Source organism: Protopterus annectens, chromosome 3.part1 (genome assembly GCF_019279795.1).
Source record: "Protopterus annectens isolate FY-2018-M chromosome 3.part1, PAN1.0, whole genome shotgun sequence".
Classification (NCBI taxonomy): domain Eukaryota; kingdom Metazoa; phylum Chordata; order Ceratodontiformes; family Protopteridae; genus Protopterus; species Protopterus annectens.
The window spans coordinates 1,711,697,419-1,711,725,332 of NC_056732.1; the positions used below are offsets into that span (position 1 = coordinate 1,711,697,419).

General features: G+C 38.6%; 1 protein-coding gene across 1 annotated transcript in view; it reads left to right on the top strand.

Annotated features, from left to right (window-relative positions):
* The window catches only part of SLC39A4 (solute carrier family 39 member 4), a 471,457-nt gene extending 444,622 nt beyond the window's left edge, over positions 1 to 26,835 (top strand). The window contains exon 11 of the mRNA XM_044067721.1: positions 24,381 to 26,835. Coding sequence (XP_043923656.1) covers positions 24,381 to 24,509 — 129 coding nt within the window. The 3' untranslated portion in view covers positions 24,510 to 26,835. The remainder of the gene's footprint in view (positions 1 to 24,380) is intronic.
* The last annotated feature ends 1,079 nt before the right edge of the window (positions 26,836 to 27,914 follow it).

Consider the following 27,914-nt stretch of genomic DNA (forward strand, 5'->3'; position numbering starts at 1 on the left):
TTATTTGTAAAACATTCTGTTCTCCCTTTTGCTTGCTAAAACTTCCTGTTTGATGCTATTGTTTTCATACCTCTCAACCTCTTAGAGCAAGAAATCTGGACAAAGCCATAAATAATGGGGGGGGGGGTGCACAGGCTCAAAAATAGGGATACTTTTTAAATATTGCTTTTACAAACTTAGAAAATTGATAGAATAACAGGTTTTGCATTAGCATGAATTTTCTGAAGAGTATGAAGTCTGAAACTCAAATGTCTCTCATTATTTTCTAACTTCATCCTGCAATAATTTGCCAATTATTTACCAAAAAAAACCCACAATTTTATGAGAAACAGACCAAAAATATGAAGCAAAAATCTAGACAGTCTGCGAAAATCTGTACAGTTGAGAGGTTGATATAGAGCTTATGATATAGAGCTTATGATGTCTGTTTAAAGATCCCTAACACTTTGACCTTATTCAATGTGATACTCTTCAGGATTACTGAGCAGAAAGTCAGAACTTCAACAAATGAAGAATAAAGCATATCAAACTGGAAACCATTCTTTACGCTCATCTTATACTACTAATTTAAAAATATAAGAATTGGCAGATATGATAGTAAATCTAATGATCTAAAAATATGTACTATACTCTATCAAAATTAACACAAGACTGAAAAAGTGACCCTGCACTGCACATTATTTCTAGTGGGTATTTACCAAAGTTATTTTCTGATAGTGCATCCAGTTCTAAAGGGCATGTCTAGTCATTCCAGTAAAATCACTGTACCACTTTATTTCTTATCAGTATGACCCACTATTAAATACAATACTGCATTTGTACCTTCAAACAAGTAGCTTGTAACAACTTGAAAATATCCAACAACAAAACAAAATCATATAGTTATAAAATGTAACTTTTTCAAAAAAGGTTTCAGGAACTGTCATTATATTCTCTTTCTTATAAGTTACTAAGAGTTGGCCTGACCCTTGTTGTTAAGACAGTATTTGATCTATTTCTGTTCAAAATGTATCACACAACAACAGTGGTCATCATGGGGAGACAACTGACTAAACCTTCTTCTGTTGTCAGCCTTATAGTACATGGAATCCTAAGGCAGTGTAAGAACTGACATTATGTTTACTGCAAATAATATCCTACTTAACCCAAGGGACTCTGTCTGTGAGAAGTGTAAACGTTTAACTAAAGTGAAGGCATCCTTCTCTCAGTCAGTTGCATGCAGTGAGAAAGTACCGCCTTACCCCGCCCTCAGACCTCTAGAACATCCACAGACTGTCATCACAAAATTGTCTTATGGTGATGTTGTTGAAAATTTTCTAACCAGGCCTCCTACAACTCCTAAGTCTAAGCATTGCCCTAAACCCTCAGATTTACTTCCTACAAGCTACCTGGGATCAACAGGTCATGACCAACATATAGCATGCTACAACACTGTTGAAAGCACAGCTATGAAACAGGGTCACACAACTACCATGAAGAAGCTGTTAAGGTACTAAGACCAAGCTAGTACTTCTGGCAATATCTTGGCCATAGATGTCTTTGTAGTTAGACATACAGATGCTGAGCATATACAGAGTGACTGTTTGCTGTATCTCAAGTGATGGGATCTGCACTGACACTGGTGCCCTTGAGTCCCTTCACCACAGGTACACATGTGATATGGTCAATGCAAACATGGGAGTGAGTGACTGGAGACTCACATCCTTGAATCAGATGAGGAATGATATGATGGAGCTCTCTGATTATGTATCTGAAATGGGTGTCATAGTAGTATCGAGCAATATCCTGCCATCGCTAAGAATGCTTCCTCAATACAAATAGAAGACAATTCGCTTTACCTACTGGCTTAACTACTTGTGTCATTCTTGTGGAATTCAATATGTATTATCCTGGAAGAAGATGTCTGACATTCATGGCTACTTTGCTAGAGATAGCCTGCATCTCTGTCTTCATGGCTTTCATATATTGGCAAAAATCTTTTCTTCCCCATTGTGGCTTTTAAGTAAGGTCTATCTCCTCAAATGACCTACATAGTCAGCCATAATCAAAATGATATAACGGTAGCACTGCTCAATACTAGAAGGCTTAATAAAAAGTTACACTCCACAGAGGCATTCCTAATCCTTGAAAACATAGATATATGCATTGTTACTAATACATGGTTTTGGAATAGGAAAAGTGCTCCCACAGTTCAGGGTTTTAGTGCCTACCACTCCTCCAAACAAAACATTAAATCTGATGATGCATCTAGAGTGGCTATGTCTGTATTTCTAAAAAAAATTATCTCCATATTTTTAATGCAGAAAAATTACCTTGATTTCCTCTATATCCTTCTTATAATAAATAAAATCCAGTACGTCATCACAGCCAACAATTGTATTCCTATAGTCCATGAGGTATATGTAAATAAACTGACACCCTTCACTACCGAAACCAACACTATCCTCTTGGATGACTTTAACTATAGCTCAATTAACTAGAAAACTACACCACCACAAATGTGATTGTTCAAAGATTCCTGAACTTCATCAATGCCAACTTCTTAGACCAAATAGCCTGAATCTGGATGAGGGGCTCAAAAATATTGGACCTGGTTCTCACCAATATAGTCCACCTATGTTCAATACCCATAGTTACCAAATTAGTGATCAATCCTGACCACCATGCAGTAACACTTTAATTGTCAAACCTCAATACCTCAAAGCCCCTTTGTCTTAAAAAAAATACTCCAAGACAAATCTAATACAGCTATCTGATGACATTCAAAAATCCTCCTCACTTGAATGACCCCAACTCACTTATTCATAGATATGTTCTACTTAGGTCTGTGTTTGCCTATTTAAAAAACATTACGGTGAATGGCTACTAATCGAATGTTAAATAGCAAAAGTTTAATGTTCCTAACATGCTTAATAGTGAAAAATAATTCACTGAATGGCCATAGTTGGCCAACAATCAGGAAGTACCTCGATGCATACGGTAAGTGAAGGGAACGTTTTAAAATTTGCCATATTTCCCACTGTAGTGAGATCTTGGAATTGGTATATATAGTTAGGGAGGGTGTGGGGGGCACTGCCCCCCCACACTTGGGGGATTGGGGTGTGTGGGGGTGGAGGCCCCCACCTTGGCTGATTACATTCACAATGTTGGCCAACTTTGGCCATTTGATGAATTATTGTTCGTTGTTAAGCTTTTCCAGAAAGTTAAACATAATAGTTATCCTCAGTAAACAAATATTTGTACATCCAGAAATAAACAAGCAAATTAACAAAACAAATAAATAAATCAGATCAGATCCTGAAAATAAAGAATTTAAAGTAACAGGATCATATAGTTACAAAGAACCAAAAAAATATTTATAAACAAAGGCTAGCATATACAAATGTCTGGATAACTATTATGTTTTGGGTTGAGAACAGCATATAACAGAGTGTCATTTTTATTGATTTGTAGCTTTGAAGTTAATAAAGTCAAGACATCAATGCGATATACCCATTTTTAATTTTCCTGCAGATGCTTTTGAGTGCATTTCATAAGGTGTAGTAATGGCAGTATTTCTGTAATTTATTTTATTTATTTGCATTTTGTTGACTAGGTTGGCCCTACTAGGTTGTGCCCATTTCAAAGCAGACCCAGATGCATGATTGTACACAAAATATCAGCAATCAAAATTCACTTAATGGCTGTATCAACACAGACATTGCCACAGTAGGTTGCTTCACAAAGGAATGTTATGCCAGCTTACATAAATCTGTAGAACCAGTAGTCTCAAACAGATCTAAATATAATGGGAAATTCAAAAACAAACCACTCTGCTGGTACACCAATATAAATAAACTCTACAATAAAAGAAAAAAAAACTGATAAAGTATTCAACAGATCAGATCCAAAGACCCTCTTATCAGGGATAACATCAGAAAATTACTAAATACCTAAAACTTAAAAAATGCTATTAGGTTAGCAGAGGCAACCCATGAACTTAGGTTAGCATTTGAAATTAAGGACAGTTACAAATCCTTCTTTAGCTACTGTAGGAAATTAAAAAAATAACATCCAAAAGTGTCCCAGACTTATTCATACGGGCACCACCTTCTCTAATGTAATGGTCATTGCCAATACACTAGTAAACAAATTCAGTGCAAATTTTATCCCATAGATGACTATCCAGAGATCACATGTATCTGAATTTCTCAGAGCCCCCATCATCACCACTAAATAACATGTAATGATGTTCTCCAAGACTAAACATACTTCCTGTATGGGACTGGATAATATACCTGGCTGTTTAGTAAGCAGTACTAAACTAGCCCTGGTATAGTCACGCCTTAAACTATTTAACCTGAGTTTAGCCATTGGCTTTCTCCATGAGGTTTGGTGCATAACAGTAATGATGACACTCCACAAGGGTAGCCCCACCACTGACCCCTGGAATTATAGGCCCATCAGACTGAAATTCCTATTTTCAAAGCCATGGAATATATAGCTGAGCTGAAAAAGCTATGATATTAAAAGTCTCGTCAGGCTAGGCCTAGAGCAGTTTGGCTTTGGCAAGCATGGATCCTGTCTAATGAATCTGGTTAATTTCTTCAAAAGAGTAGCGCTGTCTGTTTGCACTAGTAATACTGTTCACACACACTATATTGACCAGGACCAAGCATTTGTCATGATCTCCTATGCTAGCATAGTTATTAAAAATAATACATTTTAAACAGATCTCTATGTAGCGCGATGGATAGCAAATTGACTAAAAGAAAAAACCTACACCATGTAACAAGTATCTCATTATAGAGTATGAATGTAACCAGTGGTGTCCCACATGGCTTAGTGCTGGGACCTTCTTTACCCACCATTTAGTTTAATGATCTCCAGACTATCAAACAAGACGTCTGGCTACTAACTTCTGCAGACACTTGTAAACTGAGAGTCACTGTAAAATCCTACTCTGACATCAAAGCCATTCCGTCAGGACATACAATTGTAAATGCCTTCTCTACTAAAAATTGTCGCAAATTAAATTCTAAAATGTGCACTATTGTGTTATTTTGTAAATAACCACTCTAGACAACAAAGATGTAAATAGTTGTAACTCTCATTTGCCTTGTATTTCATATAATTCCTATGACTGTACACAGCTCAGATGTCTGGTTGTAATTAGCAGAGCTGGTCTTAGGTGAAATGAAATTCTACAAAAAGACCCCATTATACTCTATTACTGCATGCTGGTTCACCCCACAAACAAGTGCTCCTCCATTTCTATCTTGGCCTCCCCATACCAGCCTGAAAGTTTAATTCTTTCCTGTTTATCACACATTGTCTTACAGTTCAGCTTTTTCATTCATCCTTTCAACTCACCCTAAATGACTAAGACTACATTGCGATCACTGTGAGAGAAGTAGCTTGAAACAAAATAGAGTTCTGGAAGATGCTATGAGCCTATGGGGTTCTAGATTCTCTGAGGTGCATTTTTTATGCTTTCTCCCTGTATTTTGATCCATTGATGGCCTGAACAAAAGCCTGTCTTACTTTTTTTCTTTCAAGGGAGAAATAAGTTGTCTTCATAGCTTAAAATTAAAAGCTAGCTAAGCAGGAGTTCCCAATAAACTGAGAAGACAAATACTTCCAATGATATGTAAATCACATTTAGGAAGAGCGAGTGTATCCCTACTCCACAAAATGATAGCATCTGCTATGGACCCTTGAGGTGTTAGATTAGATTAAAGTGAAATAACATTATCACAGTAATGTAGTTCAACGTGTTGCTGTCATATGTATATGTTCATAGGTTCATGGGTTCATAGGTGATTAATAGGCTAATGGCACAAGAGCCTTTACAAGCCTAGCCAATAATGTCCAGGATATGACAATATTGTATCTTACTTCCCCAGATTTGGGATGGGGTCAAATCAGGGTAGTGGGTCTTTATTTCACAGACTGCTTACATCCATAAGGGACATGGGCAGTACCCCAAGAGTGAATTTACAGTTCCTCATCCATTTATCCAAATTGTTTTTGAAGGGAGTGAGGGGCTGACTTTGTTTTACAAATATGGGAAGTTTATTCCATAGACAAGATAGCCTTTGGGATACAAATCTGTCTCACCAGTAAGTTCTGTTAGAGTCACAAATAAGGTTCAGGTTTATGGAACACATAACTCTTGTATAATTTTTCTTGTGAATTGTAGGTCAGGCATAAGTCCCCTCTCAATAAACAATATGAGATGGAGTAAAGGGATAGGGCCTTTAATTGGTCTGCATAAGGCATGTGTCTTACACTTTATATTTTTTTAGTGACAAACCTCTGGGGTTGACACACTTGGTGTAAGTGCCTGGTTAGGCTCGTGCAGCAGGGAGCATTGCATTCAATTATGGGCCTGATGAAGGCCGAGTACAATGGCACTATGACTTCCTTAGATCTTGATGCCATGCCTTCACTTATACGTTGAGCCACACATAAGGATTTCCTCACTACCATAGGTACCTGGTGGTCAAAGTTTAGGTTACTATCTATCTGTGCTCCTAGATCCCTCACCACTGGGTCTTCTTTTAGGGGTGTGCTATTGATATTATAATTTGCAGAGATATCTAATTTACCAAAGGGTATGCTTACACATTTTTTAGACCTTAGTCTGAAACCATGTCATTTGTCATTTTTAGGTCTGTTTGTAGGATGTCAACATCGTTTGGGGATTCAGTGATTGCTCCTAGCTTAAAGGCATCAGCAAACTTGATGAGCCAGAGGCCCACAACGTTGATCTTCTTTTCAGAGAAGTATATACCAAACAGAAGGGGTCCCAACACTGAGCCCTCTGGGACACCACTAGTTACAGGTTTCTTACTGGAAGTGGATTCACCTATCTGGACAACATGTGTGCTGTCGGTGTGCCACTTGGCTATCCATCTGACAATGTAGGAGTTTTTCCTAACTCAGTAAGTTTCTCTATGATCCCTGAATCGGGGATTGTGTCAAAAGCTTTGGCCAGGTTTAGATAAGTGGTGTGTACCATTTTTACCTCATCCATGGCCCTGGTGACTTTCTTGAAGAAGTCCACCAGATTGAGCAGGCAAAACCTCCATTTGGTAAAGCCAGATTGGGCCTGGTCCAATTTTTGGAGAGTTCTTATGTCATTATTGATCAGATCAATGATAATTTTCTCCATAGCCTTCCAGATAAGACTGGTCAAGCTTATGAGTCTGTAGTTCCCTGGGTTAGTTGATGGACCCACATTTGAAGAGGTATGACTGTTACAGTTCTCCATTCCTTTGGGACACAACCAGTCCAGAGGCTGTGATTAAAGAGACGGCTTCTAGTGGCCCTGATAGATTTTTTTAAGCTATTTAAGAAGCATTCTGAAATGTTGTTGTGACCCATGGAGGCTGTGTTTTTGGCTTTAGTAAGCACAGTAAGGAGCTCATCCCTTGTAATGACTGGTTGGGGTATGGTTGTGGATATTTCTTTGGGTGTGGTAGGAAGTGATGGGGAGAGAAGTTTGAATGGAACTTTTTGGCCAGCAGGTTTGCAATAGTTTCAGGCTGGGTGTAATTGTTGACGCTCATGATTAACTTGGCACATTGCTGAGCATTTTCCCTGAGGTTACAACATAGTAATTGTGGTTATCTTTCACCTTGTAGGCTATCTTTGCCTCATAGTTTGCTTTGGAAGATTTAAATAGCTTAATTGTTTATTTTTTTTGTTTAGTTGTTTTTTTTTTGCATTGTTTTGTCTTTCTTCTTTTTTTTTTTTTTTTTTTTTTTTTTTTTGAATAGTCTATTTAGGTGTCCACCAGGGTGGTTTATTTTTGCCAGTAATCATAAGTTTGACTTGGACAGGTATTGCCTTCTCTATGGAGCTATGAATTTGGTTGTACAGTACTTTTGTGTACAGCTCAGAGAAGGTCTCAGTGTCATCCTGGTTCAGAGGGGCTTGGAAATTTAATAACCTGTCACGTAGTTTTAGGTAATTGGCCTTAGCAAAGTTCTTAACAGGTCTGAAGTTTGATGGGGGTTCTAAGTTAGTTTTAATACTAAAGGAGATAGTTTTGTGGTCAGATCTTACCAGGAAAGAATTAAAACATGAGATGCAGTAACATCCTCTGATGTTCATGAGTCTAGGATATTTGTAACTCTTGCTGTGGAGATAACTAGTTGCTCCAGGGTGTTTGTGTTGATGAAGTCCAAAAACCTCTGAGCAAGTAAATTATGGGTTATATAAGTCTCCCAGTTTATGGAGGGTTAATTGAAGTCACCTATAACATGGTGTTAGACTGAATGTTAAGAGATTCTAGTAGATTTACGTAGGAGGTGTGGTTTTCCAGACACATGTTAGAGGATCTGTAGTTAGCAAGCATATGATAGGGGTCTGTAGATATGGTTGGTTGGGCATGGAGCAGCTCAACTAAGTCATGTTGTTGGAACAGTCTAACAGTGTACTTGTCCTTTATGAACACTAAGACACCTCCTCCCTTTGTTTTATCCTAAGCTGATGGGGATTGAAATGTATTAAAGGCATTGTAGCCTTTGATAGCTGGGGTGCTTTCTATGGTTCTGAACCATGTTTGCATGACTGCAGATATGTCTGCATTGTCTAGTGCGAGGACTGCTTCCAGGAAGTGAAGTTTTTTATTTAAACTCCTAGCATTAAGCAGCAGTACCTTTAGGTAGTCGTGAGTGAGTTTTCTTATGTTGGAGGGTTTAACAACTTGGTACAGCTGAAAAAAGGCACTATGGGGCTAGACAAAGCTTTTGCCAATATCCAGAAGCCAATTGGTGAAAAGTGCAAACCATCTATGGCTAAGCACTGTGGTTTGTTGACCATGTCTTGCAAAGCTGACAGATATTGGATCCCATTGTTGTGACACCTGAAACTAAGCCAATGTTTCAAATCAATAATTTTTTGCAGGTACTGTGGCATCATCATTGGTGAAGGTAGGATGCTGCTCAAGGCTAGATTCATATCTGCCTGAGACACATATTCAGAGAGCTCCATCATATCTCTCCTCACATAGTCCAGCGAGGTACATCTTAGGTCATTTACATCCAGATGGACTGTGACTGTGTCACACTGGTACTTATGATTTAAAGGCCTAAGTGCATGCATGATCCGATGGAACCTGGCTGCAGAGACACAGGTCACTGTGATCTTCTTCTTGTTTAGCCTGGCAAGGGGGACATCAGTATATCTTACAATGGAATCCCCAATAACTAGAATGTTAGGTTGTGTTATGTGCTGCCTTATGGGCTTGGAAATGGGGCTACTGTGATTTTCAGAATTATGTGTTTTGTGAAGTGCTGTCTTTTTTGAGTGTGTTCAGGGCCACTGAGAGGTGCTTTTAGGAGGTCTTTTATGTTTGGGTAGATTACAAGTGAGAAGCGCTGCATATGTGGGTCTATGTGTTTGCACCTTACTGTTGATAGTGAGTGTTTTGGGTGTAACGCCAACAACTTGTTTTTCATTTGTCATATGTGATGCAGAAGCTTTGCCTCCAATGACATTATGTATCTACATCTCACACACACTGTGTTTTTCTGACTAAACAAGGAGAGGGTTACTGTTAGCTGCCTGTCGGGTGCCAGGATCCACCACATAACCCACACACTCAGGTTACTCCACAACAAGTACACATATGACTTTGTCATTGTCCATGTTGCTGTGAGCAACCTGAGATGTACCTCCCTGGACTACATGAAAAGAGACATGGAAGAGCTCTCCGATCTTGTAATCAAGGCAGTTATGACCCTAGCCCTCAGTAGCATCCTACCTTCACCCAGAATGATACCGCAGTACAAGGACAAAATGATTGACTTCAACAATTGGCTAAGGTTCTGGTGTCATTCTAAGGGGATCCAGTATCTGTCTGCCTGGGATGACATAGTTGACAGGCCATGATGCTTTGCCAGAGATGACCTACACCTGTCGCCCGTGGGATTCTGGATACTGGCTAAGGCTCTTGCCACCACTATAGTGCCTTTTTAGGCAAGGTTTAAATGACAATCCCACCACTATAACAGGTACAGGAAAGCAAAAAATGAGGGTAATGCTACTCAATGCTAGAAGCCTAAACCTCAAAATGCACTCACTTGTGGCACTCCTTAAAATGGAGAACATCGATATCTGTGCAGTGACTGAAACCTAGTTCAAGGCTACAGAGAGCACCCCTGCATTACCAGGCTATAACTCATACCATACTTTTCGGCCATCTAACCTGGATCAGAACACCAAAGGCGGAGGTGTGTCCATATTCATTAAGGATATCCACACATCCAGGCTAGTTGCCCAACATAATGCATCTGAAATTATCCAAGTGGAACTAACTCTGGGCAAAACTGCAATCCAAATTGTAGCTTGCTACATATCCACCACCATGCCCCAGGATTCCCACTCCTCTTTTCTTGATATACTGGAAAATATTACAGTTTAACCAAACACCCTAATAATGAGAGATTTCAATGACCCCATTATTAACTGGGAAAACTACTCATGTACCAACTCCCTCACTCAACACTTTCTATAATTCATAAATTCCAATGCCCTGGATCAACTTATCCACACCCCCACCAGGGGCAACAATTTCCTAGACCTAGTCATTACCAACATGAGTGACTAGTTTTCCACACCTGAAGTCAATTCCTTGTTGGTCAGATCCAACCATAAGCTAATCACCATAGATATCCACATCTCGTCCCCAACCCCCATTAAGGAAACCACTGTAAAAATTTCTCCAAAGCCAACTTTATGCTTCTTAAGACAGAAGTGGCAAACTTTACGACACCCATGCAGATGGACAATACAATTATGACTGCTAAATCCTACACAAATGCAGTCTATAAGCACATACATGAGTGCATGGATCAGGCTATCCCCAACAGAACCAAGACACTATCCTCCAAAAAAGGAAGCCAATCTGGTGGCCCCCTGCTATAAACAAACTCTACAACAGAAGGAAGAAACTGTTGCAAAAGAGAGTAAAATCCCATGAGTGGAAGAGCTCCCTGGTCAGCCTCAGTAAGAAGCTGAGATCCCTCGTAAAATCCTCCAAAGCCAGCTAAGAAAACAAGATTGTCACTGATTCCAAGGACAACCACAAAGCATTCTATAGCTATGTCAAGAATCTCAATGACAACACCAAGATCTGCTCTGAGTTACAGCACAATGTCACAAAAATCACAGAACCAACTGATATCGCCAACATCCTGGCTGATAGGTTCAGTGCTAACTTTACCCCCCATCACCCCCTAAAGAGCCCATATCTATACTGGAGGAATGCAGAGCCCCTGTAATCACAACTGCGCCAGTAAAAACTGCACTCTCCAAAGCCAAAAACACAGCATCCATGGGACTGGACAACATCCCAGGCTATGTTTTACATGAACTTCAGAAAGAACTAGCCACCCACCTAAGCACCATGTTCAATCATAGCCTCACGTCAGGCTTTGTACCTACTGAATGGTGTACAGCAACATTTATACCACTCCACAAAGGGGGAGCCATCATGGACCCTGGGAACTATCGCCCTATTATCCTGACGAGCCTGGTCTGCAAGGCCATGGAATGTTTCATCATGGAACTCATAAACAAAGACATTGGTAATCTCCAAACTCTGGACCCCACCCAGTTCGGGTTTGTGAAAGGCAGATCATCCCTCCTGAACCTGATCGACTTCTTAGAAACAGTCACCAAATCTGTGGATGAGGGTAAGGCAGTTCTATCTTATCCTATCTTGACCTCGCCAAGGCTTTTGACACCAGTCACCATTCTGGAATTATAGATAAACTCACTAAGCTGGGTATAAATCCATATGTCACAAGATGGGTCACCAACTGGCTCACTGACATAACCCACACTGTAAAAGTTGCAAACTCCAAATCTGACTTCAAACCAGTGACAAGTGGAGTGCCACATGGTTCAGTCCTGGGTCCTCTCTTGTTTGGTATCTACTTCTCTGAAATACGGGCTAACACAGAGGGCCTTTGGCTGGTGAAGTTCAAAGATGACTGCAAATTAGGCACCATAGTTGAGTCCCCAGACAATGTGGACATCCTACAGAAGGGCCTCACTGAGACAGATGCCTGGTATCAAAGCCATGGTCTCAAGTTCAACGCCAAGAAAGTGCATGTCATCCGCTTCGGAAAAAACTCTGTACCCATGAACTACCACATTTTTATTTTTTGTTTAATTTATTTAACATTTGTTGACCGGGAAAGTCCGACTAGGTTCCACAGATCCTGTTTTCAGCGGAGGCCTGGGGAGAAATGCTCCAGAAGCATGTTTTGGCATAGGCGCAGTCCACTTAATGCGGAAAGTGTGATAAGAGACCTTGGGACTCAGATGGACAGTAGCCTCTCCACTGATAATGACATCACCACAGTAGTCAGGAAATCCTTCTATGTGGCACACCTCATCATGAAAGGGTTCTCATCCAGGAAAAAAGAGGTCTCTGTTCCCCTCTACTCGGCTCTCATTAGACCCATTATTGAGTACAACTTCCCTTTTGGTATGTACCTCACAAGACATCTGCAACAGCTGGAAAGGCCACAGAAGTACCTCACAAAGAGGATTATGGGACTCAAACAGATGCCCTATCTGACCATCTACAAAAATTCCAGCTTTATTCTATAGCATATCGCCTACTCCGAGGTGAACTCTGCCTAACATACAAAGCTATGTCAAACCCTAAGCTGTTGGACAAGCTACACCTAAAGAAATCCCAATCACTCTGAGATACATGCTCTAGGGACCTAAACCTTGTTACCACAATAAACAGAACATGCTGGAGGAATAGATTCCTGTCCCATAGACTTCCCATACTCTGGAACAAGCTACCTATCTATGTCAAGCATAGTTCCTCATTAGCACTCTTCAAGAGAAATCTTGATGAGTGGATGGGAAATAGGAAATTCACCCTGGGGATCACTTCTGTGGCTCTGCTCAACAGGGGCACAGGAAAATAACTTCTTGGCTGGCAAAAGCCAGGGAACCTTGCTGGCTAGGCTCACATAGGCCCTTGGGCCGATAGCCTTGTACCTACCTATGAACCTATGAACATGAGGCATTTACTACACTGCCTCAAGATGTCCATATCCACCAGGCCAGAAACAGAGATGACAGGGAAGTGCCTAGCCATTAAACCAGATCCTTAGCAGATGGGAAGATGTTGGGGAGAGTCACTTAAAGGTCTAAGTTGAGAGTGTTTAGCAGTAAACTATTAGATGACCTGTGGTAGTGCTACCCTCTGCACAAACTGGCAGATCTTTCTCCTCACCCTTCAACACAAATGTTAGTCACCTGTATAAATGTCTGATATTTGATTGTGAGAAAAGTGAAAAAATAAAGATCACAGGGATTTATCCTGACTTGTAGTTTCTAGACAGTACACTGCTTCTAGACAAACTGTAGTGACTTTCTGTACACACCTCTAAAGCTTAATTTTGGTAAAAGTTAAAGAGACAATGACCACACCATCTATAACTCCACAAACACATCTTAAGTTTCTGTGCACTGTTTGAGTAGAGCTGGTTTAGATTATGTGCAGCTCAGGGTAGAGATTGATGATGAGGTGCCTATAAGCCTGTGTTAAATACCATTATGTATACTGACAGAGGTTTTGGGTGTTGGTGACCCCCAGAAGCTCCAAGCGTCTAGATGATCTGTAATGCATTTATGCACTGTTTTTAAACAGTGGTAACACATCCAGAAAAAAACCTGCACAAGGCCAACTTCTCACCCACTATAGCACAAATTGTCCTCTCTAATCTTCTGACAAACCCCTCCTCTGTATCTCTAGGGCTAACAATACTGCAGGAAAAGCACCGTTCTCCCACTCCATCACTAGAACCTGGAATAATTTCCCTCCTGCTCTGATTTCTGCCCCTACCTCTTCTCACTTTAAAAACTCACTTAGAACACACTTAAAGAATAAGTGCCTATGCCCATGTATTACATAAGTTCTCAAATTATTCCACTTATATACCTCACTTCCTAATATACCTACTGTAATATATATTGCAGTCTAGGTCTTCTCCTAATGCTGACTGAATTTGTATACTTATTCTGTTAACCAGGTGTAACTATTTTTCCTGTATATATAGGTCTTGTTATGTCTTCTGCTGTATACTGTATTTTAACATATTATTTGAAAATTCTCTGTATACTGTATTTTAACATATTGTGTAAAAGTTTACTTACTGTGAGCTTTTATCCCCAGGCCTCCACTGAAAATGGACCTGTGTCCAGTTGGAACATCCCAATTAACAAATGTAAAATAAAATAAATAATTACTTAGTTATTTTGTTTTTGTTGCTAACCAGTGATGCTATATATGCCCCCAATATTGTGTCTGCCCTCAAATAAAATTGATGATTACATATTTGATGCATACGCATATGTACTGACACTGTCCCTGTCAAGCAAAGTCTATCATTTTATATATATATATATATATATATATATATATATATATATATATATATATATATCACACAGACACACACACACACACACACACACACACACACACACACACACACACACACACACACACACACACACACACACACACACACACACACACTGATAGCTTGGTTACCTACAGGCAAGTTGGAGGAATGTCAATTCAACTATGGCATGTGTCTGGTGCACTGAATGAAATCAGAACACCTGGATAAGGCCCCCATAGAAACAAGGAGGCATTCATGCTCCACACATAAGGCACCACAGCCAAGAAGTCACCTAGACAGTTACTGGAGAGCCACTCTGCCAATAATCAGTGGTTATCATACACAAACTGTCTAATGTGCCAAAGATATCCCCTTATTTTGTGTAGTACTGAGGTTGCCTGTGATAGAAAATGAAAGACATTATGGCCAAAGCGTTACTTTTAGATGAACTGCCAATCCTCCACATATAGTTATTGTCATCAACAGATGACCCCCATTGGCAGCAATTATAAACACTTTGTTGACAGTGCATATTTCAGATGGCTGTTTTTAAAAAAACATAATGGCCATAGTATATTTAAACTCTGTTTCACGCAGTAAGTTGCCAGAGTAAAGTATTGCAACATGCTTCAAACAAATGCACATTAGTCCTTCAAAACAAAAATAATTACTGGTTGCTTGAGCAACTGACTACAGGGTCACTCTACTTTTATCTATGGGCAGCCCATGTTTACAAAAATTCTAACAACATTGTTGGCTGGGCACATATCAGATGTCTGATGTGATAAAAATGCCAAAATAATGTATTTCTACTTTGTTTTGCACAAAGAGTAGTCAAAGTAAAGTATTTATTTATTTATATTTGTTTATTGGGATAGTGCACTGATCAAAACTACTACTTGATGTAGCAGCCCAAGTACCCACAGAGAAATGGCATTATTGCATCCTACACAAGGTCAAAGCCCTGTAATAATGTATAATCAGTTATTCACTATAGGGCTGTATTCATAAAAGCTTATCTGTTTACAACATGCCTAACCAAATTAGATGTCATTTTCTTAAAGAAATTGAAACCAAATTCCAAGTTCCTGAAATATAGTAGTAGTAATGGTAAAATGAAAAAAAATGGAAAAGAAAATATTTTTAATTCTTTACATTTGTGAGGGCTACAGCCACAAGCCACCCCTGCATGATATATCCCACACACAAATATATATCTTACAGTCTCCAAAGTGGCAATGTTCAGCCAGTTACCTATCAGAAATTTAAGATCTGATCCTTCGAGTCCCAAGGAATAAACTGTGAGTCAAATAAAAAAAAAAAACAAACAAAAAAAAAAAACAAATTCTAAAACTCAGTGTTGCATAATTTTTCAAAGCAAGGAGGCTGTACTGTTCACACACCCATTAATCGCACTTGTTATGTGTAAGATCACTATACTTCAGAGTAAGGGGAATTCCCTGAGATCCAGTTTTAGTTTTGCTGTTCCAATAATTGTAGTTATGGTCTTTAAAATTTCACTGGACAGTGTATTCTGTCAGTATACGAAGCTCTAGAGTACAATTCATATTACTTTTGTGTTTTATCTATTTCTTGCTATGGAATGTAAAACAGTCTGCATTTACTAAAATTTGTGGGACAAGTACTTATGTAAATTCTCTGCTGTCTCCTGTGCCAAACTACATAACAGACTATATTTGTTGTGGCTCTCCTAAAAAATGCAGTCAGAAAATCATGAACAGCATTTGTCAAAAAGTATTTCTTGGCTGGTCAGGTGGCATAGAAGAATAAAGCCATGAGTATGGACCAAGCAACCTGTGTTCATTTAGTGGTATGGGTGACTGACAGTGTCAGGAGAGGCATTACCATCCAGGGGAAGGGCAATTTCAACAGCATTCCCCATGAGATCCCTGGTGGAGGATAGGGAGATGTGAAGAAGGGGAGTGGGGGTATAGTCATAAGAGTGATGATGGTGGGGACATTGACTGAACTGTTGAATTGGCAAGGCAAAAGATACATTAACATATCTCCACTGTACATGCACCTTCTGGATGAAAACCAAAAAGATTGCAGGGGAGACAGAAAATGGAGTAGAGCATAAATAAAAAAATCCCCTGGCAGATGGCGTGAAGGATGGAACCCCCCACGATGTACTTATGGTCCATGTCAGCCTCAGCCTTTATGGAATAAGTCTGGGGGTGGGTCTGCCAAAGTCTGGTAGACCTAGCAAAGGATATGGGGTAGGATGTGTATGAGTATCCAGTCCTATGCTGCCAGTTACTTATAATTGCAATCACTGCTATCCTAAATCTGTACTGTATTTTTTTTAAACCCAAGTGTTTGTAATGTAAAAATCAAGTGGCATAAATCATTTTAGAACATAACAGTCTGCAGGTATTTTTATTAAACACTGCTGCATACAGTCATTTTTCTTAATCCATTCCTTAACCAGTGTACTGTGCTTGCCAGCCTGTGGGTTCCTCCTCCCCAGATGCATCATTGTTTTTCACTTTTTTGTCCAAATATTGGTGCCTGCTTAAATCAGAGATGGTTTTTGTACACATGGTTTGGGGTTGGTATAATGGTTAGTATAATGGTTAAGGTGTTTACCTCACAATCGCAAAGTACAGGGTTTAATTCTCACTTTTGAAAGGGAAATTGGCTAGGCTTAAAATGGCCCACAAGGTCAGCTCACTTAGTACTTCCCTATGGAGCTACAAGCTGACCTTACTTCTCATTTGTTGCTGACCTGCACAAGCTAGCATTACACTCCACAGTATGTACTACACAATGAATGCTTGGAAGGAGAGCCGTAGTTCATGTGACCCTCACTACTTACTTATTAGGAAAGCGAGGTTAGAGGGGCAAGTCTAAGCAAATGTGCATGTGCCTCTACTGTAGCTCATTTTATAGCTATATATATATATATATATATATATATATATATCCCTTCACTGATGGGTGTCTCAGTTGTTTATCTCTGGTGGATAAATATCTTACTTCATCCTTAGTTGTCACAGCACATTCACTGTGAGTGTCTCAGTAGTACTTTCACTTATGAGAACCTCACCCTGTCATTACCTGGCATGGTCAATGGTGTCTCCATTGCGCAGTGTATATATATATATATATATATATATATATATATATATATATATATATATATATATATATATATATATCTATGATGTGGTGCTGAAAAGTTTTAAGCTTGACCAAGAAGGGAATGACATGCAGCCATGAAACTTACAAGTTATTCAACTTATTCTCCCTGAAGTTCAACACACATGGCACATCATGTCTGAAGTTTCTGTATCTCTGCCAGAAAATGTCTGAAGTCTGGTCACTGAAATACTGTTCTGCTGCTGCAATCCTCCCCAAATTACTCAAAAACTGCCACCCTTTCAAACTCTTTTTAAGGTTTGGAAACGGGAAGTAGATGAAACAATATCTGGTGAGTAGAGGGGATGGTTTATGCACTCAAACCCCAATTTCATCAAATCATCCACCATTTTGCCAGCCTTGTGAACTGGTGTATTGTCCTGTAAAAAAACATAACTCCCTTCTGCAGTTTCCCTCTCTTTTTTTCTTTCAATGCCTCCTTTAACTGGCACAGAAAGTACTATTCCTCATTAACTGTTTGGACCCTTGGAAGATAGTCAGTTATTACAACACCTTCCTGATCCCAAAACACTCTGGCCATGACCTTTCCTGCTGACTTTTGGATCTAGAACTTCTTTGACCTTAGTGAGTGCTGCCATTGCATGGACTGTTGTTTTGTCTCAGGATCATAGTGGTGTAACTATGTTTCATCAGCAGTAACTAGTCTTTCCAAAAAGTTAGCACCAGTTCAACAAAAACACCAAAAAATCAACTTGGAAGTGTCCACTGGATGTCTTTTCTTATCTACATTCAAACATTCGGGCACCCGTTTGGCTGACAGGTTCTGTAATCCAAGCTGCTCATGGATTATAAACGCAACATGTTCACTGGATATCTGCAGTGTCTCAGCAATTGTTTTAGCCAATATTCACCAATCTGCCAAAATCAGGTAATGGACATAGTCAACAATTTCAGGAGTTGACACCGTTTGAGGCCTCCCAGACCTTACTGCATCTTCACTTTCAAAATCTTCATGCTGAATGTTTGCACACCATTTCCTCACAGTTGAGTGAGAAGGTCACATTCATGGATTTCATTTGGAGGAATAGGAACTTCATGACGGCTTGGAGTTCCACACTTTTCCACACCTTTTTTTTTACATGGTTCAATCAATGATCTGAAACAATGTCAAAACATAGTGTTATGATTCGGCATATTGGCACTTTACAAGCTGAAATAACCATGTTTTCAGCTACAGAGGCAAAATAACACTCAGAATTTAGAAAACTGGTCAGTCTTACAACTGTTTAGCACCCCCTTGTGTGTGTGTGTGTGTGTGTCTGTGTGTGTGTGTGTGTGTGTGTGTGTGTGTGTGTGTGTGTATATATATATATATATATATATATATATATATATATATATATATATATATATAGATATATATAGATATATATAGATATATATATATATATATATATATATATATATCCACACCTTCACTGTGAGGATCTGAGTGTGTAGTTATGTTGGTACTTTCACATATGACAGCCTTACTCTGTCATTATCTGGCATGTAGACAGTGGCGGCTGGTGACTTCAAATCAAAGAGGGGCTGCAGGAGACAGCTGGATGGGTGTGGCCAACAATATGGGGTGTGGCCAGCGAGATGGGGTGTGGCCAACAAGACAGGGCGTGGCCAACAAGACGGGGTGGCTATGGTGCAATGGGATCAATGCTTCACATACTTATTTACATGAAATAAATGCTCAGTCAGTATGGCTCATGCTGAATAGTCTACACAGCACACATTGTTACATACACACATTGCTTTGAACACTTACCTCTGCGGTATACTGCAAACAGTACTTCATACTCGGACTCCGTTGCTAGCATTCTCTCTTTCACTATGCTCAAAACCACAAAAACTGGTATTTTAAATACACTGCTTCCCTGTTTGCCAACAAGCTATCACTATGAGAGTCCAACCCAAAACAAAAATGAAGTGTAGAAGAAAACAATATTTCAATGCCTTGGCTACATGACAGCTTACTTAATATCTAGATGGGAATCAAAGGCTGTGATGCATAAAAAAAATAATTACTGGAATGCCAGTAAAAAAAATAAAGTATAAAAAAACAAGCAGCCAACAAAATCCTTTTTCTGAATACACAAAATCAACAGTATAAAAATGACATAAAACCAGAACATTCTGCAAAACAAAGGACAGATTAAAAGCCATGACTGTACTTGTGTCTACCTTGGATACTCTAAGTGCTCCTTGCCTGGACACATCTAAAGTCACTACATGGGGGTACAAGTTACAACAAGTATGTCGCAATTTGACACGTCTCCAGCTGATGGCCCTGAGCCCCTGACACATTTCATATACTCTCAACCTCAGAGCAAGAAATCTGGATAAGGCCATAAATAAAAGTAGGACAAAGGTCCAAAAAATAGACAATTTTTAAATGCTGCTCTTACAAACTTAGAAAGAGCAGTAGGTCTTGCATCAGTATGACTTTTCTGTAGGGTATGAAATCTGAAACTCAAAAACACCTGTCAGTGAACCTAAGAGTATTGCAGAAATGCTCATCACTGTTGCTTAGTTTTCCAACTTGTAAACACAGCATTTATACCTACTCTGTCTGTGCATATCAGGTATCCAATGTACTCCATCTTACTTCTCACAAATACACAAGTCCTGCCAAACCACAGAGTGATGGTTTAAAGTGAGCAAATGACAAGAGTTATTCACCCTGGCAACCATAACCCCCATCCATAAGTTGCAGTCTGACATCTGATGGCTATATAATATAATTTCATAGCCACAATCCACTCAAACAATTGACCACACGTTTCCAGGTTGTGCCATGCAAATTACAAAGCTAGAAACATTGCCAAAATATCTGGTTTACCACTGCCAGCATAATTTTAAATAATAATACATATCTTATTACACTATTCCTGTCATCTCAGCTGTCCTCACAAATCAAATAGACAATATCTGGTTGATGACTGCTAGCATCATTGCAAGGATAATAACAAAATCTGTCTTTCCACATCATTCCATTCATCTCAACATACACTAGTCTGGGAGGTGTGCATCCACAAGGTTAATGACACAATCTAGCAATTGGTTATGTTTTAAAAAGGAGTTTTTACAGTATTTGTGACCAAAAAGAAAAGTTAACTGCTGTGGTTCACTTTCTTCATCTGCATCCTGCCTTTGCTCCCCACAAAATGTGATTCATGAAAACTGACTGACATTAACTCGTATGAAAAATGCATGCCAGTAAGAAACAGTACATTTGTTTAAAACACAGTATGGAGAAGATTATATGTCAAAAGGAAAACAACTTTTTCTATTTTTTTTTTAATGAGAGTGAGTTTACTACATAGCTCTCAACCTTTCATCTCCAAAATGAGGAACAGTCACCTTCATAATGTGGAACAAATGGGCAAAATGTGGAACACATACTCTAATGTGACTTACTAACAACTTCAACTAGGAAGGTCATAGAATGGTTAAAATATGCTGGTTTTAACTTATAAAGAAGATCCTTTAATGAATTAATATGATTAATTTCTATTTGCCATGGATTTCACTTAAAAAAATTCTCACTTAATGTGTGACACTCTGACAGACTCTTTCAATGTGGAACTGCGAGGAACATGAACTTTTTAAGACCCCAAATGAGGTATGTTCCTCATAATGAGGTACACTTGAGAGGTATGAAGTTTACTACGCTGTTTTAAACAAAAAATAACGCTTTCTTGTGGATTTACAATAAATTGCGTTTCAAAGACTTCACAATGGCTGTGAGCGTTTTTAGTGTTAAATTCTACCAGTTGCTTAGTTATACAACAACACAAAGATGCTTAACATGTACATACAGCACAGACTGTTTTATGACAAAGTTATTTCTGTATTTTCTTAATGTACTACAAACTTTTAATTTTGTTTTGAACTTTCTGAAAGTCAATAATTTTGGCTCAATATTTAGCTGTTTGACCTTCTCATCTATCAATAATGTGAACTAGATGTGTATAAAGTATGGCTGTTTCAGTGCAATGTGGCATGAATTGTAGCCAAGTTACTTGCAAATGTAGCCTTGAACAACCTTAATTAACATTAAGAAATCCTCCAGGAATATCTAACTCTGAATTTGTTTGAATTACAATCTTATAATCTTACATTTAATCAATTTTAGCAATGTCCACACAGACACAATAAAAAAGAAAGGCAATCTGCTCAGCTTATTGACATATCATGCCTTTTTATCCCAGTCTGTTATAGGAAATTATACACACACACACACACACACACACACACACACACACACACACACACACACACACACACACACACACACACAACTTCGTGCGAAGGATTACCATGTGATCTCCTTTTAAAATATTCTATAGCATACTTGTCTAAAATGTAGTTCTAGTGCAGACTCTGTACAGGCTCCTTGAATCATCCAGGTAAAGGATCTACAAAAAGTATCCAACATACATGGTACACCATGCCCATCAACCAAATGACAAATAGACTCATCAATAACTTTCAAAAGCATGTGTACGCCTTGTACTTATTTCACAGTAAAACTGCCCTAGCAACACCAGCCAGCCAGGATATAAACAAACAGGTATGTGACAAAACAAACATTACAGGTAATATTAGCTCTGCAACCAACAGTGCAGCCATAACAGAGAAGGTAAATATTTAACAAGCGTGTCCATTTCCATCAATTGGGGCTCAGGCATGTTTTATGGGTACATACCTCTTAAAATGGAGCCTATTTGGCACAGGAATAGGGATTGTCCTATCTGCAGTCTGTGTGACTTCATAGCTGACTATATCCTTTAGGATGCCTAGAGTTTCCTGTCTAAAAACCTATCCCTTTCTAACAACAAACAGTGAAAATTAAAGGTAAAACAACAAAATATAAATCAAAGGGGTAATTGGCAAGGCTTAAAATGGCCCCAGAGGACAGTTAACCTAGTACTAATCTATGAAAAAGTAAATTTTATTGTCCAGAAGCTATCCCTTCCTTCCCATAAAGGGTGAAAAACAGTGGTAAGAAATAAAATAAACATTTACATAAAACTTCTTACTTAGACTAGGCAACTTCACAGTAAAGCACAAGGCTGGTTTGAGTAACAGGTTACAGAAATAAAAAACCCTTCAGTTAAATTAGGTTGTCCATCTAAATTCTACTTCTGCCAATTATCTTTATGAGCTGTACTGGCAAACTCTTTGAGGCATAACCTTACATCCCCGACCCCCACATAGCATTACATTTGGATATATAATATAAGGATGATGATATATCCTGCTACTGAAATGGCATTGAATACAGTTTTGCAGAACTGGTTCCTTTCACAGCAATTTGAACTAGGTATATTTTACAGTGGAACCTCCTCCCTTCTGCATCTCTGCAAACTTCACTGTTAGGACAACTTCTGCAAAGAATGCAGATTAGCCGTTTTCTCTACCCTGAAGATGTATGACTTAGATTTGTAAAATAAAGGTATTGTGATTATGTGAGTGCATTGCGGGTGTGCAGGGAAACATGCCCCCCCCCCCAACAAATAGCGTTAGTGGTCTAGTTTACTACGAGGGACTGATTAGGAAACTATTTTTTGATCTGTTAATCTGGGACAACAGCAATCATTTTCATAAAATGGTATTCACCTACAAAGTGTGCATCAGTTAAGGCATTCTTGATATCACTGAGTAGAGCTTTCAGACTTAACATTTCAATCAGAGTACCTTTCTGCATTTTGCACTATCTTTCTCTGCAGTGATAACTGGTCATGAAGGTATTATATTTATTTCTTACAAAAAGAAACACTGAGTGAGTGGAAGAAAAACTATTTTCAAACAAAACCTGAGCACAAGATAAACTAGACAACAAAAGACATCTTAGACGGGAATACAAAGATTTTAAGCTACCATCACATCCTGCACTCAATCTGTCATCACTAGGCTGGCAGCAGATGAACAGGATCCAGAATAATACGATGGCCACACATTATTTAAAACATAAGCAACAAATTACTAACTGTGATATACAAACCCTTATTGTGTACTTTCCTGCTGTTCTAGAAACGTATATGAGGTAATAAAACGGCTAAATACAACATGCAGACTGCAGTGTTATCTTGTGCGGATTTTTCCAGCTGCTCATCGCATTTAATCCACATACAATTGTAGTATAATGCAAATAGAAATAGCCTAGGATTAAATTTTTTTAAATATTATGCACATAATGGTACTATGATGAGATCTGCTCTATGATTCAATAGCTACCTCAACCAGAGAACGCAGTCTTTTAAAGGACAAAATACCATATCAGCTCAAATTGCTGTCACAGCAGGTATTCCAACAAGGCTAATATATTTTACCCATTACTGCTCAACATATTCAGCAATGATATGTACAAAGTCACACTAATATCCACTTTAGCACAATATGCAAACTGGACAGTCTTAATCTGCAAAACCATCTCTATTCAGGAGCTTCTCATATGTAGATAATCACAATACTGTCACTATGACAATCTCAGTTTACTTGATATTCCGGTGTCTTAAATTTTGGATATCTCAATCTGTTATAATCTTGGTGCCATCACTGGTGTCTCAATCTGACAGTATAGATAAGTCAGCATATTTCTGGTTGGTATGTCTGTCTATGCATAATTCAGAACCTCAAATGAAAGTATTTCAGTTTATGGCTGTTGCAGTACCATCACTAGTATGCATATAGATATTGGGGATTTGTTTGCATTATATCAGTCTGCCAAGTCATAGTTGACATAGCTAACAGATTTTTCTGTTTACACAGATGCCGGCAATGATGAATGTGAGGAGTAAGAAGCCATGGGTTCTTTTTGTTCTCCATAATCTTGGACTTCTGATGGGATGGACAATCATGTTGCTATTGTCACTCTACGAGGACAAGATTGCCATATAACCTCTGATAAACAAAAAAAGCTGTACTAAAACAAACTGTTCATGTCATAATCTTGTCCCTTTAAACCTTCTTGAAAGGGAAAAGCAGTGGATATGCACAGAACCTGAAATATCTGATAATTTATACCTGAAACAGAAAACACTCTGCTAATTATAACACAAAGTACAGATGTCTGTTCTTCTTTAATTAATTGAGATGGAGAGAACTACACACATTTTGTTTTTCTGTTTTTGTGTGACTGGATCATTAAAAATATTATAACTGACATGGTGCATACTCCACATTGCTTGTTGTAGCTATTACAGGATACATCCTAGTTCCACATAAAGCAAGGCCCTTTCAGACTGACAGAATATAATTCCTCTTTCTTGACAAGTCTTGTTAATTTACTTTTTTACACTAATTTGGATTTGTCTTTCTGTCTGTGCCCCCCCCCATACACACACACACACACACACACACACACACACACACACACACACACACACACACACACACACACACACACAAGATCTGTAATTCAATACAATCTGACTTCTACTGTGTGGAATTTGTAATGTTTTCTCTATGTTGTGTATTTTTCTGCCACCTCCCAAAGACATACTGCTTGACTAGCAATGGCAACTCTAAACTGTCATATATGTTGTACACACTTTTGACATTGTAACCCAGCTCGTGACTGAAAACTTGGTTAGCAAATAAATACATTAAATTAAAACAGTCTTTTATTTATTGAGATTGCTGGCTATATTAAGTAAATTGGATTTTACTTAACATAAGCTACTTGCAGTAGCTACAGATGCCCTTTGCTAAAGTCAGTGGGCAGAGCAATGACCTATGAAGAACTAAGAAATCATTCATAAAAGAGGACAAAGAATGACTAAACCATTCAGATCCCTAAAACTCTACAGAAGATGTAGAATGCTCTTTCAGTCCCCTTCTTTAGACAATCTTGAGCCTACATTGCTATAACCTGTTATAGAACAGCACTTGTTAGGGTCTATATTACATCCACAAAAACCCGTTTCAGGGAACAGCTCTTTGCCGAATGTTAACTGGTGAAATCTAACTCCGTCAAATGGCCATTTCAGTGAATTTGTTCATAGAGGGGAAAAACACTTTGTCAACCTAAAACCTCACAACATTTAAAACCCTCCAAAGAGGGGGGGGGCTTCACTCCTACAACCCTCTAACTAAATATACCAACTCTGAGATCGCACTACAGTGGGGAAAAGGGCAAATTTCTGATGATGGCTAAGTGTTTTTTCCCCTAGGAAAAAATCCGCTGAAAAGGACATTCAACAGAATCAGATTTCGACACTTAGCGTTCAACAAAGAGAAGTTCACGGAAAAGGGTTTTCGTGGAAGTAATATAGACCTCACCCATTACACCATTCACTTTGTAGGGATTCGTCACTGCTTACATTCAGCCTTAATAAACTGACCAGCATTTGACACCTGATTCACCACAAGCCATTGGAAATAGTCTGCAAGCTTCTAAACAGTGGACCTTATAATCATTAGGGGGTATGGAATCTGTCTTAGCAAGAGAACTATTTAATATCTTTTAGTTTTCTGTCTTTCATCACTTATTAAACTGAATGCATTGTCTTTAAGTATATACTTTATAAACAGAATATTTTCCTTGTAGTAAACTGCCTGCTTAGATACCTAATAAGCCTAAAAACAGTGTTTCATGCAAGTTTACTTAACTATCAAATGTATTTCTAATTAGGGAACAAATCTTAGCTCCTTTAAAGTATTGTATAGGTTCTGTAGAACTGAAAGTGAGAACAATATACTCCTTAATAAACTGTAATATAGAAATATATGGATATATTCAGGTTACATAACTGCATATGAACGGATGTGTGTAATTAGTTTGTTTCTGTCCTACTGTAATTGCATATTATGATCTCATTGTAGTCTGTAAACAAACAAACCAATTTATTTCAGAACCTCAGCACTAATGGATTTGGCATCTCCGCTCTCCAGATCAGAAATGTTAACAGTGTGAGAATGAGCAATGCAGTGTCATAATTATATATTGGGTTTGGTTGCTTTTTTCTTGGAAACACTGGGGACTGGGAACATTTCCTGATTAGAAGAATATTGACCTGTATCTCATATTTCTGTTCTGTGCATGTATCTTCTGAGCCTGTATGTTAACTCAGCATTGCTGAAAATGTCACTGTGTTGGATTATTTTTAATGAAAACTGTTTGAAGTTAATCTACTTTTGTTACGGTACATGCTTTAGTACAGTTAATGTGCTAATGAAATAATTGTAAATGAAATAATAAAATGACTGTAATTTGAACATGAAAGTAGAGGATGCTTGGCACATAGGCTTCCTTCCTGCTTTGCTGCATGGTAACATGACAGGGTTTCCAAAAGTGGGGTGTGTTATTGAGTGAGAATTTGAGTGAGTATTTCTACAATGGCATGAATGTTCTCAAGAAAGTACCAGTAATGCTGAAAGATAAGAACAAAAAGAAATTGCTCAGTATTGTCCACTGAAAAACCCCTTTGATATGCAAATATTTATTTTACTTTGCCAACAACCAAATCATTCTGTATTGCTTTTCAAAATCACTGTATTGCTTCAAGAAAACTTGCATATACACAAAAATTATAGTGAATGAATTGTTTTTTATAAATTCAGAAACTGGCTCATTTTTGCTACGTTAGTTATAGGAACATAAGAAGGGTGGCCACGGTGGTGCAGCAGTTAGCGTTGTCGCTTCACAGCAAGAGGTTCTTCGGTTCTATCCTTGGCTGGGGTGCCTTCTGTGTGGAGTCTGCCTGTCCTCCCTGTGGTTTCGTGGGTTTCCTCCCAAAGACATGCTGTAGGTGGATTGGACACTCTAAATTGGCCCTAGGCATGAATGCGTGTGTGTGCCTTCCGTGGAAGGTTGGATGCTGGGCTCACAACTTGACACTGTAAAACTCTACTGCCAGTCATGAGTGGACGCTGGTGTAAATTTGTGTTTACCCATCCAACCATAAAGATTTAGTAGTTAAGTAAATTAGCATAAGGCACTGAGGTTGTGGTTATTAGGTACCTAATCAGGCCTTAAAGTTAGCCAAAGTAGTACTTTGTTTGACCTATTGTGGTAACTTATTCCATAGGCTAGAAATACGTTGAGTTAGGAGCCCATCTCTCCAGCAAGTCTTGTTTATTAGCTGGTTTATACTGAGCTCTTTAGTGTGCATGTTTGTAGATCCACTAGTTTTGCAAACGAATAGGAGGTCAAATAGGACTGGGTCTTTCCTGGCTTGAAAACCAAGACACAGGTCACCTCACACCAACTTGTAGGCTACTGAGTATAAAGGAGTGTCATGCTAATCTGTCAGGGTAATTTAAAGACTTAAGACCTTTAATTTTCTTAGTTGGAAATCCTTG